The following is a 16,477-nucleotide window of genomic DNA, read 5'->3' on the forward strand; positions in this document are numbered from 1 at the left end:
CAAGCTGACAACAACCTCTACCCCCCCACCCACCCACTTAGCTAGTCTTTGTAGCTAGTCTTTGTAATAGTAGCATCAAATGTCCAAAACATTTGTTGCTTTTGAAATTGCAGTCTAGATGCCAGTGTCAGCTCACGATAGTCCATCCCTGCATTTCAGAGAGCTGTCTAACTGCCCACCATGGCAAAAGAGCAATGTGGATGGCGAGACTGAAAAAAAAGGTCAAGGACTACTTACTGTAACTGCTTTCCTCCTCCTTTGTTCCATCAATCGTGCCATCTGCCTGAAGCTGCAAGTGGAAGCCTTGCCTGCTGTACAGTTTAGTGACTATACCTTTAAGTTGAGGTTCTGTAAGAAAGCAGAAAACACACACGGATTAGATTTGTCCCCTAAACATGATACAGCTTGTTGTCTTGTTATCTTTTGAATGAACACACTTCTGAATCAGATCTGCAGGAACTTGCCAGCTGTTTATTGTGCACCTTTATTATGGCCCAGCATGTATCTGAAAATTCTAAATTTTAAAGCTTAAATCCATCTTTATGAAAGGCTTACAAACTAACTTTTACTTTATGCCTGTAATGACTTTTACAGTATCTATTATACCAAATGATAAATATTCATAATTTGGACACGGTCATAAAAGAGCTGTAATATAGTTTCTATAGTTGTCTGAGTAATATTTCCATAGACACGACATTCTATTTGACCACACTTCCCTCGAGCAATACACAAGATCACAATGTCTCCCCTTATATTATGGATACCTGAAAATCATATACAAGCCTAAAGGACACAAGACAGAAAAAAAAATACTATTATACATTTGGTAAATATCCTGCCCTGCAATAAAATACTAAATTTGTCAGATAGGCAGTCATCCAACATTTATTAAAAAAATGCATTCTAGCATATTATTTTTATTATTATGAAAGTATATAGTTAAATTCTAACAGTATTATATGTTGTATGTTTTTTTTTTCCTTTTCTAAAAACATACTGAAATTAGCTTACCAGTTTAATTCTACTGAAACGCCTACTTGACAGGGCGATGCAAAAGGTAGTGTCTACGTGCGCAGTACAGTTTTCCTGCAGAACTATCAGATTTTGGTTTACTATAGTCATATTAATATTAGATTAAATCTAGTTGGTTGCTATGAGATACAGTGCTTTGCACGTTCCTCTTTGCCTTATTTAATACGCCTAAACATGTCATCTTATTTGTCTGAGCAGAAAACAGAACATGTATAACATCACTGATAAATAAAATAAGCTTTCACTACAGCAAGAGGGAAATCCCATCTCCGCGTAACAAGCAGCTGCTCCGAGGAAAATTGTGCATCTGAAATAATATGTTTACTGCAAAAGGGATTGCCTGGCGAACACTCTCACAGAAATGATACCAGGTATTAGCAGTCTCAGCCAGACATTCTCTGTGTAGAATGAACAGCATGAAAACACAAATACTCTAATAATATTACAATTACATCCAGGGATTCTTGGAATAAAAAATGATTGCACATTTGCCCATTGTTACCCTTTGTATGCAAAAAGAAAATAACTGCACAAAATAAGATGGTGAAAGGCACATAGGTGTGCTCAGTCTTGGGGTACTTCATTAGCCAAAATAACAAATTATACCTTAAGGTTCCATTGGTAATTTAATCAAATATCTTATTGACTGCCAGAGCACTTAGTAGAACACGTCAATAGTACCAATACCATAAAGCACAGTTTATATTACACCTCCTTGATTAGTAAAGGTGATTAAAGGTTTTCTGTTAAATGCAGATGATTTGTGTAACAATCCCTATAATACAATTAAGCTGGTTATTATAGCTGTTATTCTAATTATGACAAAAAGGTATCAACTGGAATCAACTATTCCTTTCTACAATATCCCACCAACCCTCCAATCAGCAACAAGACACTGTTTCCTCTGCATTAACTTATCATGAAATTTTTCAAGCATTTTCTAATGGTGGATCTCTGTTAAATCAAACAGGTTAATGACTTAAACACATAACAATAGAGCGCTACAACTGACAAATATATCCTATGAAATATTTGATGAGGCATGATTGATGGATGTGGAAAGACTATGTGAAATCATAAGAAGCTCTCAAACCTGGTCGTCGCCGTCTCCTCTTTTTAGAGCTGAACAGTTTGACCCGAGAGAAGACATTGAGTTTATTTTTTTCACAGTTTCCTTTGCCTTTGCTGGGGCTGTTAACACATTTACAAGCATTGGATTTTTCCCTCTCCCGAGCTTGTCTCTTCTGTCTGATCAGGGAGCTGGCAATAGCGGCAGCCATGGCCAGTGTTTACCAACAACAACCACAAAAAATTGTCTTTTCGAGTGAAAGATACCGCGATACACAATCAGTTTCGGCGACAATCCTTTTTATTTCTCAGAGACTAGAAAAGTTGACCTTTACATCATCAACATTGCTATGGTGGTCACTGAACATTGAGCCATCTAAATACGGTCACATCATATGGATCCTCTGCTGAGTATATACTTTAACTGTCTTCTCTCCTTTACAAATAACTTTGTCCCACCCTCAGACTTCTTTCTACCATCAGCCTCGGTTTCAGGTTGTGCTGTGCTACTCTTTTCTTTGTCCAATGGAGATAATTGTGCAGAGTTTTAAAACATAAATATTGACCAACATTGCAGTATGGGCTTGACCTCGATGAAACAATGGTCTGTTCTTTCCAATTCCATTCTGGCATCATAGACACAGCTCACGTCTGGTTTCTCTTGCTGAAGCATCATAGATTCCATAGACACACTAGTTACATTGGAAATGAAAAAAAAAAAAGATTTTGCCTTTTCTGTGTTCCGAGAAAGCTGTTGTGTTCAATGCAGCAGCAGAAGCAGCAGTCTCAGTCTTCATGCACTGAAGCTACTTGTAACTGTGTATGTGTGTGAGGGAGAGAGAGAGCGAGAGAGAGCGAGAGATGCAGATGGTCTGTTCCCCTCCTTTTTTTTCAATGAAATACAGAATAGCTCTGACCAGTCTCCCTATTGTATTTCATCTGCTAACATCTGGTTACTTTTACGGAGTACAACAAAAGCATTTACAGCTGAGTTGCTCCATTTGTTGGCTAGAATCATGTATGAATTTACATTGCAGCTTTCCTATCTATGCAGAGGCTTGACAAGGCAGGTTAGGATGAGCTGTGTGTTGATGAAGGGAACTTGCTCTTAAGAGCCACCTCCCCGAGAGAGAAAGGTAGCTTGAATTAATTGTTGACGGACTCATTCACTGCTGGGGCACATTTAAGAAGCAAAACAATTAACCAGCTTTGGGGCAGAGGAAGATCTGTGATTGGTCTTTCCTGAAAGCGGCAGCTTGGCTGTCAGGGGTTTTATCCTGATTGGTTGGTGCAGTTTTCCTGCCTAGCTCTTCCTCAAAAGATAAGGAATAACTAAGTACAGCACTTCCCTCAAGGCTGCTCAGTCTTTGAGATTGAGTTTACATGCAGTATGCTATCATGAGAAAATAGTAATTGAATATTGAGCCACCATTGTTTATAAAATCATAAGTGATTTAACCAGTTGACATCCGCGGTGTTAAACCCCCTTCCCATCCAGGCCATTTTTCAGTATTCATATACCAAGAGTAAGCTGGGCTACTTGCTACCACAAACAAGGAAGACATTTGTCATTAATTAGGTGCAAAATGTACTAATCAAATCCGTTTCGCATGATGTTATAATAACAAACTTCTTACTGCATCACTTTATACAATATGTATGATCTTTCAAACAACACTACATGCTATAAGCCAGTCTTACAAAGAGAACGGAAAATTGTAGAAAAATCGAAATTCATATCACAAAAAAATATTTAGTGCAAGCAAGGACAGATATATAAAAAATTGAAAAACATTAGTCTTGTCTATAACAGCAACCATATACTGTCTTTCACTTTTTAATGTAGCCTTGGAATATGTTTGGTTGCTAAGAGAATCATAGGCACTCATAGACAAATAATCGATTGTGCCTCTTATTGTCAAGGCACAACACCTTTTCATCAAAAGTTTCCACTACTAGTGGAATCATGCCAAAATATATTTAAAAAAATAAAGTGTATCTAAACCTAAAACCAAAAATGTAATATATATAGCAGCTTACCAATTCTGAGTTTTGGTGGCCGCATTATTTTTGTTTGTTTAGCCTCTTTTCACCTTTTTTAGACTTTTTCCCCCTTTATTTTCAACTGGTATTCCAGCCAGTAACCCATTTCATGTCTTAGGTTGGCTCCATTCTATGGAGGACCAATGGAGCCACCCTTGGACAGCAAGATTTTCATCCTGTGGAGAGGGTAGTATTAGATGGACTAGAAGTATGATCTTATAGTCCAAATTAAACAAATGAAATCCAAACTTCAGCTAGCACCTTTTAAATCATTACAGCAACAATTTTCTTCCTTTTGGAATGAAGGTTTTACATAAATGAATAAAAGCTGACTGCTGCAAGCACCCCTTATCTGTGTTTAATGTCCCAAACCATTTTTTGCAACTTTTGCTGGACAGCTTGGTATGTTAAAGTAAGTTTAAGAATAACAGACTTGCTGGCCAGATCACAAGGTGAAAATAGTGTAAAGGAAAAAAAAGCCTAAAAAAGATAACTAATGCTGCCACCATATCTAAGGGTTGGTAAGCGGCAATATGAAAAAAAAATTTGTTTTTGGGTTTAGGTACGCTTTAATTTTCCCCACATGCCTATGTGAATGGGCTGTGCTAAGAATGCCCAACCACATGCAAGGAAAGTAAATAAAGCAGTATTTTTGCTTGCACATGATTGGATAATGGAAGTCTGCAGAACTTTACCTGATCCACTAAGCTAAATGAAAATTCATTTGCAAAGTAAACAGCCTATTTCCCTTTACTAATGAAATTCATATGACTCATACTTTGACGACTGGTTATTGTGATTACTGCATTTGCAAGGAAAGCTCATTTGCATGTTGAAGGCTTAGTGTGATCTCAGTGGGCAATAAATGGTTGCTTTATTTCCACATTTACAAGGTTATTCAAATATCTATTCTGAGTGGTTTTGTAGGAGCGGTGTACAAGTACAGTTGAAGTATGGTCTATGTTTGCTATAGAAAGGACCAAAACTAAATAAGTGCCTTACACAACCTTTTGTCTTGGAAGCTTACTATATCTTTCACTACAGCTATAAGTTGAAGGTATTACCCCGTTACTTTAATTTTTTTTAAAGATCAATTTAAGCTTACTAAAGTTTTCACCACATCTCGATATTGAGGGTATTGTTTACAGTGCAGTGTTCATTTACTGCAATAAAACTGCATTACAAAAAAAAAAACATTCACGTCATTTTCATGTCCCAAAGGGCAATGTGGAGATTTGTAAAACACAGGAACTAGATTTCTCAATCATTTTCTTATTTAAAGTGTAAACATGTTCTTGGATGGGCTGCTCCCACACAAAACGGGGGACATCCTGACCTGAATAGGGGTATCAAGGAGAACCAAATATAGAACAAATGGGGGTGCCACTGCTGATAGTAAAGTCCAATATAGTATTTACAAAATTTAGGCAGGGCTTTACATACAGGCATATTTACATCAGTCCCTGCCCTCAAGGAGCTTACAACCTAACGTCCCTGTCTCACATGCATACATACAATGGCAGATTTAGACTAGAGTCAATTAACCTACCAGCAGGTCTTTGGAGTGTGGGAGGAAACAGGTGTACCCAGAGTAAACCTGCACAAGAACAGGGAGAACATGCAAACTCCTACCATGTATTGTCCAGGCCGTAATTCGAGCTGGGGACATCAGTGCTACAAGGCAGAAGTGCTACCCACTAAGCCACTGTTCTGCCCCATCGTTTTTTTAATTTATAAAGATCAATGGAATAAAACAGCCACCACATTCAGAGGTCCATAAAATCCCCCTTCATCAGTGCTAATGGGTTACTTTGTCACTTTGTTCCCTTTGAATATTTGGACTGTTTAAATAAAATAGCAAATTGAATTCTACTTGACAATGTGGACTAAGCCATGGCTCAAAATTTCCTGCTCGCATTTGGCGAGTGGAAATTGGGCTCTCAAAGTACCGTCCCGTGGGCTAACTCCGGCCTGCGAAACAATACTATGTTGCCCACGGCCAGCTGACAAGTCAGACACGTGATCACGGTCGTGTACCTGACTTGTAGGAGCAGCTACATGCTCTGCACCTCTGTCGGATGCAGACCACAGAGCTGCTTCTGTCAGTGCTGGCACTCAGATCCTTTCGGCCAGGGTTCTGACAGTTCTGAGCTCCAGCCAAAAGGATGGATAAGTAAGGTCTCCACCGTACCATACTAATCACCACTGGATCACCAGGGATCGTGCCTCCACACCTCCTCCCTGCAAAGATGTAAGCAGGTGAGGGGGCTAGCGGGGGGGTTTATTATTTTAGGTGTGGGGGGCTTAGAATGGGGAGTGTATTATTTTATGTGTGGGGGGAGCTTGGGACGGGGGGTGTATTATTTTATGTGTGCGGGGGGAGTTGTATTATTTTATTTGTGTGCAGGGGGAGGGCAACGTTGGGGAGTGTATTAATGTGTATTTGTGTATGTGTATATTAGGCCCCATTTACACCTATATTTCAGGTGTGATTAGGGATTCCTGTGTCAGGAAGTTGCGTTTTCCTGCAGCAGGAATCCATAATCTGCTGTTTACAAGTTCCAACTATCATAAGATAAGAATTATCATAAGATAATTTTAGAGGGTGTGTTTAGGGGTGGCGTAAAGGCCAGGGCAGGGTAGGGGTTAGGTTAGGCAACTGGAGGCGAGTAAAAAACACAAACAAGGGGCGCCTTTCCTGGTGCAGACACATTTATTAAGAACAAAAGCAAAGGTGAATGTGAAACATACTCACAAAGGTCGACATGATTACAGTTTGAAAAGTAAGTACATGGACCAAAGAAGAAGCCTGTGATTGCTGCACAGCCGTGTCTGTGTGCCAGCAAGAAAGACTGTGTGATGACGCGTTTCCGGGGTCACGCCCCCTTCATCAGATGCACCTGTATGTTTCACATTCACCTTTGCTTTTGTTCTTAATAAATGTGTCTGCACCAGGAAAGGCGCCCCTTGTTTGTGTTTTTTCCCTAGATTTTGCAGTCCCCCTGGCTGGTTTAGGGCAGCATCCTGCAGACTTTCCACAACCTGCTTCAATTTTAAACAGACTTTGCTTTTTATTATACTGTTATATCCTAGTTGAGCAGTCCTATCTGGAGCTTTTTTTGTTCATAACTGGAGGCGAGTAACTCTTAAGCCATGGCTAGTGGCTCAGGCCTTAAAATGTTGAGCCTTGGACTAAGCTATTGTGCTATTTCTCTACAGTATTATTATTGTAATAGCAGAGGATGTTGAAGATGCTTTCTTAGATGAGCTGGCATGTAATTTGCAAGGCAGTGACAACTATGATACAGAAATGATTCTGCTGCTCAAGCACAATCAGCCATATCCTGCTTATGGCATGTAGATGTAAACTATTTTGGAAAGCAGTGCATTTTATTCTGCTGCGAATCACAACATCAAGTGCAATGTGTCTTGATCATTCTAAAGAAGAGGCTTACTGGTGATGGAAAAGGGACATGCAACCTGTTGTAAGTAAAATATACCACCTGCCATCGCTGACATCTCTCTAAAACCACTGGTTGCCTGGCTGTCAAAGCTTTCAAAGTCACGAACCCAGAACAAGAAGAGATATAAGGTGCTGTAAAGTACATTTCTGCATGCTTTTTTAGGCTCAGAAGTATTAAAGCCAGACAAAGCACGGAAAATTGCATTTTAAACACGGAGGCCACTAATGGCAGCTTACATATTTGTTTCATGGCAGACTTACTTTAAGGGATTTTGAATTTGTTGCAAGGTAGGTATATCACTGAGCACAGAACAATGCAAATATTCTAAGGGACTCTGAGGACATGCTTAACAATATTGAAAATTCTCACCTACCCTGCTCTGCTTTAATCTGCCCAGATTAGACTGGCATCTGATAAGGCTGGAAAACTAGTGTTAAAAAGGAAGGCCCCCTCTCACCTAGCAAGTCATAGAAACTGAATGACTGTTATACATTCATTGATATTGTTTGATTGATGAGGACATAAAATTGGCTCATACAATATCTGGCTATGTTGCTATATGAAAAATACTGTTGGAATGGCTGGTAAAAGTTTGTGGATATTCTGTGTTTTTCTCCACATAATGCAGAGGTGAATAGACGTGACCTAGTGCTCTCCAGGAGTACTGCATAGGGAGATCTCCCAGCATGCACTGAATAATGAATGTGCCCCAAAGCTTGTACAAGACTCTGACCACTTCTTAGGCTGGGTTCCCACCTAGGCGTATCGAATATGCGCGTTTGTCGCACGTTTCGTGATGCATGTTTTTACCGCGATTCGCGGTAAGAAAAAGCGCGCGGCAAACGCGTGTTTTTCGACGTCTACTTGGCTGTATCCCAATGGAAACGCGCGACAAAAAAGCCCCAAAGAAGCTCCTGTTCTTTTTTGGGCGTAGGACGTTTTGTAGCGTGTTCATATGGCCTGTAATACACCCAGGTGCGAATCATACCCATAGGAAATAATGGGATTTCGGTGTTTGAGCGTCTTGCAGAGCATTCAAACGCGCTACAAAACGCCCAGGTGTGAACCGGGCCTAAACCTTAACAATAAACTTCTCTTATTTTCTTTTGGGCTTTTGAAAATACTGTTAGAAGTGTTTTTTTATGTTAGTTTGATCACTTTGAAGTAGTATTAAAGTCTTATTTTTTCACATATATGTACTGCTAGAAAGCAGTAGATTGATGCAAAAACATTTTTTTTTAAATTACCTAACAGGTTAAAACTTGCCTCTGTCTCCACCGCTCGCTCCTGGCTGTAGAAATCAGCTTCCTCGAACGGCCATGCAGGAGGATGAGTGCGAGTGCATGCACAGTAGAGATCAAAGGCGGAAAGAGGAGGAGAGACAATCAAAAACGTCAATGTACGCAGCTGTGAGCATGCAGACTTTGTAGGACAGGAAGAAACAGCGGTCTGCACTGGATCAGAGACCGGCACCAGTGCTGGAGGGACTGCTGAAAGCAAGTGGAAGGAAAAAGATGATCGTATCAAGAGGCATCATTTAAGGTAAGTCCTTACAGCAGCATGGGGGGAGATTGTGATTTTAATGTCACTTTACAGAATACTCCTAGGGATCTGGTGTTATCCTGTGTCCTGGGCACTCTGCAGTCTTATCTCAAACAATAGTAACAGCCCTGCCTAGTTCACCCCCGTGATCTACACAACACTTCCACTTTGTTATGTGAATGAGGACAGAAGGGTGTTCCATAGTCCAAATCAGGACCAAGTAGTCTAGGGTGACAATGCTCCTCCTCCATAGATACAGTACAGTGATTGTTGTCACCCTAAAACAGGAAGTGTATTACTGGCAGGATCACCAGGTAAAAATAAAGGGGAAAAAGCCTTAATGAAGAAAACTAGTGCAACCACCACATCCAAAGACTGGTAAGCTGCACATAATGTGTTCTTGGGTTTAGGTACACTTTACAGTCCATTAAGAACACAAAGTGCTAACTATAATAAACATTGGATCAACAGTTTTAGTTAAAACCTGGATGTAACAATGTTTATTTACATGGAAACTCATTGTTTGAGATCTTGCATGTTGTTTGGATTCCTTTTCATTTCCTTCACTTTCCTGCAGCTTAAAACAATAGCCACAAAAAGGGATTCTATTGTATAGTATGCCAATCTCTAAGGCTATTTTCACACAGAAGTGGTTGCCCATGCATATTGGCTGTATGAATATGCGCGTAACCGCTCTGAACATAAAAAACAATGCATTTTAATGTGCATTGTACACACTATTGCGGGGACTGCACGATTTTGTCCCGCAAAATAGTCCAAGTGCGATTTCAGGGGTGGATTCCTTGCAGTTGTAAAGATTTTAGCATTTTCGTGCCGTGCAGTCTTCCGCATGGAAAACTGCGCAGGAGACGCAAACGCTATATGTGAATGGAGGCTAATTCCTAGTTATGGTCCAAATGTAATTTAATGTAATTCAGTAGCTACAGAAATGATCTCACGTGTATAATTGGCAACTTTTGATATTATTCTTTTGCACAATTCGCTGCTAAACTTCAGCATGTAAGGTTGTCAAACAAAATACCGTCTTGGGGGAAACTGGATCCATCCCCTTCAATGACAAGTTCATGGAACTGAAACTTTGTACTTTCTGCATCTTAGATGTGATTTTTTTTAATAAGTACACTGCAGACAAATTGCAGCCGAAAGTAATATCTTGGTTTTGAGTGGATGCTAAAGAACCCCTGTGGTAGTAGTTTGCATCTCCAAATCCCCTACAAGACCATTATGAAATGTCACACTCCTGGAGCTAAATTCTGAATTAATACTAACATGTAGGAAACAGAACTTTGATGGTACATTGTCAAGTGAGATTTTAAAACCTGGGACTGTTCCTGAAAATAATGAATAGTTGGTGACTACATAGGTGTGTTACACTACCACCAGGATGCTGAATGTATTTAAAAGAGAACTATGGGGTATTTTGTTATCCCATAGTTCTCTTAAGGATCACGGGAGAACATATTCTAACGTCCTCCCGTGATCCAAAGCACGGTATATAGCGAGCTATTGCTCACTATATACCGAGATCGCTGCAGCCGGGACGGATCCCGACAATGCTGTCGAGATCCACCCAGCTGGTTGATTGACAGCTGGCTTTGCCTACCTAGAGGCAGAGCCAGCTGTGCCCCCCCCCCCTTTTCTGTCAGTTTCTCCACTCAGCACTGGAGGATCGGAGCATTTGTTCTTTAAAAACCATTCCTTGGTGGATCATTATCATGCTGAAAGAATCATTTTCAGTTCACCTTTAACTTTTGGACTGATGGCCTCTCATTCACATCAAACACACTTTGATATTATGTAGAATGTATAGTTGTCTTGATGACTGTAAGCTGCACCGGCCTTGAAACAGCCAAACAAACCTAAACCAAACATTTCCACCACCATGCTTGATCCAATTCAGATGCTGGAATTTAAAGGCCAACACCAGATTGACGAGGGCCCCTTGCTATATACAAATACTCTTTTTACACCACAATCAATTGTTATCTCATCATATTCACCATTCATTTATTTATGTAATGTAAACCTGTGCCCAGCATAAACTTAAAGCAGAATTGTGGTCCGTGTGCTGCCATTTCTGTGGAGGGCATGCCCCTATTTCCAAGTTTGAGGCAGTGACAGATAATGGGGTGATCGAAATCTTGCTAGTAGTACTAAGACTAGGGATGCACCGAAATTTTGGCCGTCGAAACATATCGGCCAAAAATTGCACTTTTGGCAAAATGCCAAAAGTGCCATCTTTCGACCAAAATAGCAAAAAAAATAGGTCTTTTGACCCTGCTAGACCCTGCTCTGTGCCCCACTGAGGAGGAGAGAATCGTTCACAGGCTCAGCCTCCTGTGACAGATTAGGGTAGCGGCAGAGTGGGGGCGGAGACAGCTGTCAGCTGCCACAGGAGGCCGGGCGAGCGGGGCAGTAGTGATCTGTCACAGGAGACCGAGCTCTCCAGCCCGCACCGCTCACTCAACCTCCTGTGACAGCAAGTCAGGATGGAGAGCGGTACAACCACTCAGCGATCACTGTTTGTAAATAATTGAGGACATAGTATGTTTACTGTGTCCCAATTATGAATTAATGGGAAGTGATCTACATCACTTCCTGTTCATTCATGATTGTGGACATGGTAAACATACTATCTCCACAAGTTATGAATGAACAGGAACACTCAGTACAGAGGCTTCCTGTCCATTTAAACCAGGGGCTGCAGAAAAAGAGATTCTCAATCTCTTTTCTTTTTTAAAAGGGGACTATCAGGGGTCTGTTTAGACCCCAAGATTTTGCTCTTCCCATCAACTAACATTACAAATATTGCAAAAATTACAGACAGATGCCAGAAATGGAAGCGTGACTCTTTAATTCCACTTAAATATACTGCTACTAGAATTATAAAGTGCAGGCAACTTTACATATCTTCATGAACGCATATATGCCCCAAAACCTGGGATGCTCTATTATGCAAACACTAACTATGGTTCTTGAAGTCTGACTCCTCTCCGCTTACAAGTGACCAGTGGAACTTACCTATCACAAGGATGGAGCAACAGTGAGATGAAGGAAGATGTACCAGAATTTGGCTTTCCAGTACATACAGTGTCAGATTCTCTGGATTACAGAGGTGATAGGAGCTCATGAAGATACTTGCAGCTTCCACTACATGCCTGCTTATTTCCTTAATTAGCCCATTCCCTGACACATATTACACAGTGTAATGCATTAAAACATAACTCCAATCAGCTAAAAACAACAAACAGTGTACATTTTTATTTTAAATCTTCATGTTGTACATTATTAAAATGTATTTTTTATTTAAGCAGTGTGTGTGTGCTGTGCTTGCCACATTCATTTAATAGTTATAAAGAGAAATTCCAGTACAGGTAAATAACCTGTTGTTTTTGTGCCACCAGTAATCTTTTATTAAGCAACCAAGTTCCTGTTCAGTAGTGCTGTACAATGATTTTGCCTATTCCTGTCCTATATTCCTGTCTGAATATAAGCAATGTACTCTCAATATGACATTGTCATCTCAGCAGCTGTGATTGGATGAGGCTGACTGAAATTGCTTGATAAATATTATAATCATAGTATTATAATAGCTCAGAATATGTGCTTGCTGAACGTTATAGTTTTCTTTAAAAGTTTAGTGCTTAAACTATATTGGCAAGAAATATAGCCAATCCATGTACCTGATTGAACTATGCTAGGATTAAAGCCCCTCCTGGGGGAAACAAAGTAAAATCACCTTGCAGTGGGTCTACCGCTACACTGTAAGGGTTACATGCTCATTTATTTCTAGGGGAGCTGTGTAATGGTCTTTTACTTACATGATCCTTGCTCCCAGTGGTCAGCTCTCACCTCTCTCCCCTTGGCTCCAGCTGTGGACTGTCCCTCGGCGTCCTTATGTTTTCAAGCCGTAGACATGATGACGTCAGAGGCCCTCTTATGATCGGAGCGCAGGAAGGAAGAGGCAGTGGATGCCAGTCTTGGAGTCAGGGGGAGCAGGGATCGGGTACGTAAAACTGCTTTACACCAGTCCCCTAGAGAAAAATGAACAGCAACCCCTTGCAGTGCCAGGAAAGCCCTACTGTAAGGGGAATTTTTTTTGTTATCCTAGAGATAGGATTTAACTCCAAGCTTCTTTTGTTGTAATTGACCTACACTTTAAGCATCAATTATCAAGGCTAGGGTATGCCGTGGTTAACTCGACAGTGATAAGGAACTATTATAATATGTCAGAAAGTCTTTGTGAGTGCATAGTGAGCATTCCCTTTTGAACAGAAAATTAAATACTTAATGAACCACCAGCTAAGCAGGGAAAGCATTGTGGTTAATTCTACTGTCATGTGACTCAAGTCAACTGATCTACCTATGTATGACCACCCTTAGACCGCTTCCACTTTAGCTGCTCAAGGTAATGCAAAATAAGAATAAACCATAAGGCAGGCAAAGCTGGCTTGGTAATTGTTCAAGTCTCAAGTCTGTTACCGGGCAGAAGTCAGTCTGGGCTGGCTTACTCAGCTTTCTATACCATCAACCCTGCCAGGATTGTTTTATGGAACGAATACTTAGTTTGTAGGTGTAGCTAGCTCTACTAAATATAAGCTATATAATGTCATTCTTATTTACCTCCCTCTGTAACCACTGCTTTATAAAGGAGGAGCTGATTCAGTCTTTGTAAGACATATGACATCATTACAACTGAGTAATCAATCGGCACTTTGTCTGTAACTTTGATCTCCGGAGTCCCACTAGTCCATGTCCTCTAACGAAAGTGTGAAGCTGATGCACATTGTTAGAGATGGCATCTGGAATCCCCAGTGCAATTTTACTGGGATCTCATCAGCATTGCTGCGTGGGTGTTTACGCTGGACTAAAAGCCAGGAGTCAGGCTGTTGATAATGCAATTCATTATCCGTTGGAGAATGCAGACAGGACAATAAGTTCTCTCCACATCAATGCAGACTTCAGCATTCTGTCACACTCCACATGAGATCTGCCATGTTCTCACATGACAAATGTGTAAATAACATACTCTGCATTTTTTGCTATATATGTACAGTAGCTGCAATAATAAAATAAATGGGGGGTATCTTCCTATAAGGACATAGACAGCAGTGTTATTCCAGGACTTTAGCAAGACTTGCACTAACCGAAAGCTCTAAGCACATTATTATAATCAGAATTTATTGTAGTGCAGTTATTTTATCCTAGGAAGTTACCCTCCTGCTGGCATATGACAATGAGCCTGTTTAATGCCAGCAGTGGAAAGTCTTCCCACACTGATCTTCTTTATATCATAAGAGCAGTAACAGAATCAGAGAGTAGATGTGGGCGACAAAGGATGAACCGTACTAATAGCTCTCTTTATCAAAGTTAGATTACAATAGAACGCAGAGCTAGGTAGTATGTTTTTAAATCTGATTTGGGGTTGGTAGGATACAATAGTAACATTATTTGTGTTTTATAAGGTTATAGAGCAGTGGTTTTTAACCTGTGTAACCTCAGGACCCACATTTGTCCTTGGTCATTAAGTCGCAACCCAAAAATAATTTCACATTCATAGTAATACCTGAGTGGTGCAATCTTTGTTTAAGTGCACAGGCATGTCCCACGTGACATTTATTCGCAGGCAGATGGCAGGGTTAGTTTTTTTTTTTTTCTCTCCATCCTGAATGAATTTGCTGTGGTCTCGGGTCCCCCAGAAGACCAGGGAACCCCGAAAAGTATGGCGGGTGGTGGACTGGGGAAGAACACACACACAGGCTGCTACATGTGCTCTGGGTGGCTGTATAGAAAACGAGCAGCGAAGCCCCTGCTAATGCACCCACCAACCCCCCCCCCCCTCCCCCAGCTTCTGCACTGACAGCATGGACATTGTGATCTGTTTTTATTTGATCACCACACATTATTATGCACAAAATTGCACACTTCTACCAACCTGCCTACCTCTCTCAGCCTCCATGGTCTATGGGCAGGCTGTACTCCCTAATTTTAATTCCTCCGCTGCACAGGGGCAGATTGATATCTACCGCACTGGTTTGTTTCTGGTTTCTGGTTTGTTTTTCCCACAGGCAGGTCCATAAATTTGCAGATGGCTCAGTCATTTTGCAGACACAATTTCATTAACACCAGCAAAAAATGTACAACATTGGTATAGTATCAATAACATTTTACTGGTTATATCATGTGTTCATGCATCATTTTTATGTGTAGCAGATGTAATGCTTATGCTGTATGGTATATCACTGTAGAGGGTTGCATACTAAGACCAATCCAGTGTTCAGGAAGCAACTATAATACACATTTTCTACCATGCAACTACTGTGGACCAGATAAACCATTGTCAGTGCACCAAATAAATGGTGTATGGAAACCTGCTCTATTGGATGTGCCAAATAAAAGTTACATTTAAAAGATTAGAAAGTGAAAGATGCAGCTAATGCACCAATTGTAAAAAAAATCCCAAGTGAGACTGATCTGCATAAAATATATAATGGATCAGAAAATAAGCTAGTTGATACTTGATACAATAGAGGTGTGCAATAGTGCACCAAGATGTTGATGGCTCAAGACAATTAACATTCTACTAAATAAACTATATAAACTTTGACATAACAGTTTATATAGGCGACCACTGACATACCTAGTACGTCGGTGGCAGCACGGCCCTGTAAACTGACTTCCGGCTTTACAATAGAAGCGATTCTGGTGGCTCAGCTGCTGCCAGATCGCTTCTATGGGCCGTAAAGTACACGCCCACCCAGCCCGACACCCTCACCCAACCCCTCCACCCTGTTTCGGGTTCTGGCAGGAAGCTGGGGAGGAGATCAGCGAGGTTCACCTTTCTCCTCCCCGTTCTATCGGACAGGGAGCAACGCGGATTGCATCACTTCCATTCCCTGAGCCTTCATTGCTCGACTTCTGAGGCAAGCCAGCTTGCTGTTCAATGAGTGTGCTCTAAGTAGCTACAGGGGAACTTTTATTAGATAGCAGCATGGTAGGCATTCCTAGTCAGAAATCCTCTTTGGCTCCTACAGAAAGAGTTATTTCATTGTAACTACTTTGACTGCCTGCTACAAGGATAGCATAACTAGGAACTTCACCAATTGGCTTCTGGCTATTATTAAAGGATCACAGTTTTTAAGTGATTCTATAAACATAAGACTCCAGTGCAGTGGTGTGTATATATATATATATATAGTATGTCTATCATGATAATGCAATATTGCAGCATATAGGGTTGTATAGCTCAAGCTATTCGAGAGCATAACTTACTCAAGAGATCTTGAGGGGAGTGAGTTACATGC

The 16,477-nt window shown here is 40.7% G+C and overlaps 1 protein-coding gene and 1 long non-coding RNA gene across 4 annotated transcripts in view; both read right to left on the reverse strand.

The window, feature by feature from the left end:
- Nucleotides 1–16,477, reverse strand: part of FGF13 (fibroblast growth factor 13) — a 126,216-nt gene that overhangs the window by 57,715 nt on the left and 52,024 nt on the right. For 2 of the 3 annotated variants that reach the window (XM_018555066.1, XM_018555065.1), the window contains one exon: nt 238–348. In XM_018555066.1, the coding sequence (XP_018410568.1) occupies nt 238–348 (111 nt within the window). Of the gene's footprint in view, nt 1–237; nt 349–2,128; nt 3,173–16,477 lie in introns of those variants that run through there. The other variant, XM_018555064.1, reaches the window with a different exon arrangement.
- Nucleotides 5,698–16,477, reverse strand: part of LOC108785890 — a 17,044-nt gene continuing 6,264 nt past the window's right edge. The window contains exon 3 of the long non-coding RNA XR_001941158.1: nt 5,698–5,774. This is a non-coding gene — a long non-coding RNA (uncharacterized LOC108785890). The remainder of the gene's footprint in view (nt 5,775–16,477) is intronic.

Source organism: Nanorana parkeri, unplaced genomic scaffold (assembly GCF_000935625.1).
Source record: "Nanorana parkeri isolate BGI_ZX_2015 unplaced genomic scaffold, ASM93562v1 scaffold182, whole genome shotgun sequence".
NCBI classification, from domain to species: Eukaryota; Metazoa; Chordata; class Amphibia; order Anura; family Dicroglossidae; genus Nanorana; species Nanorana parkeri.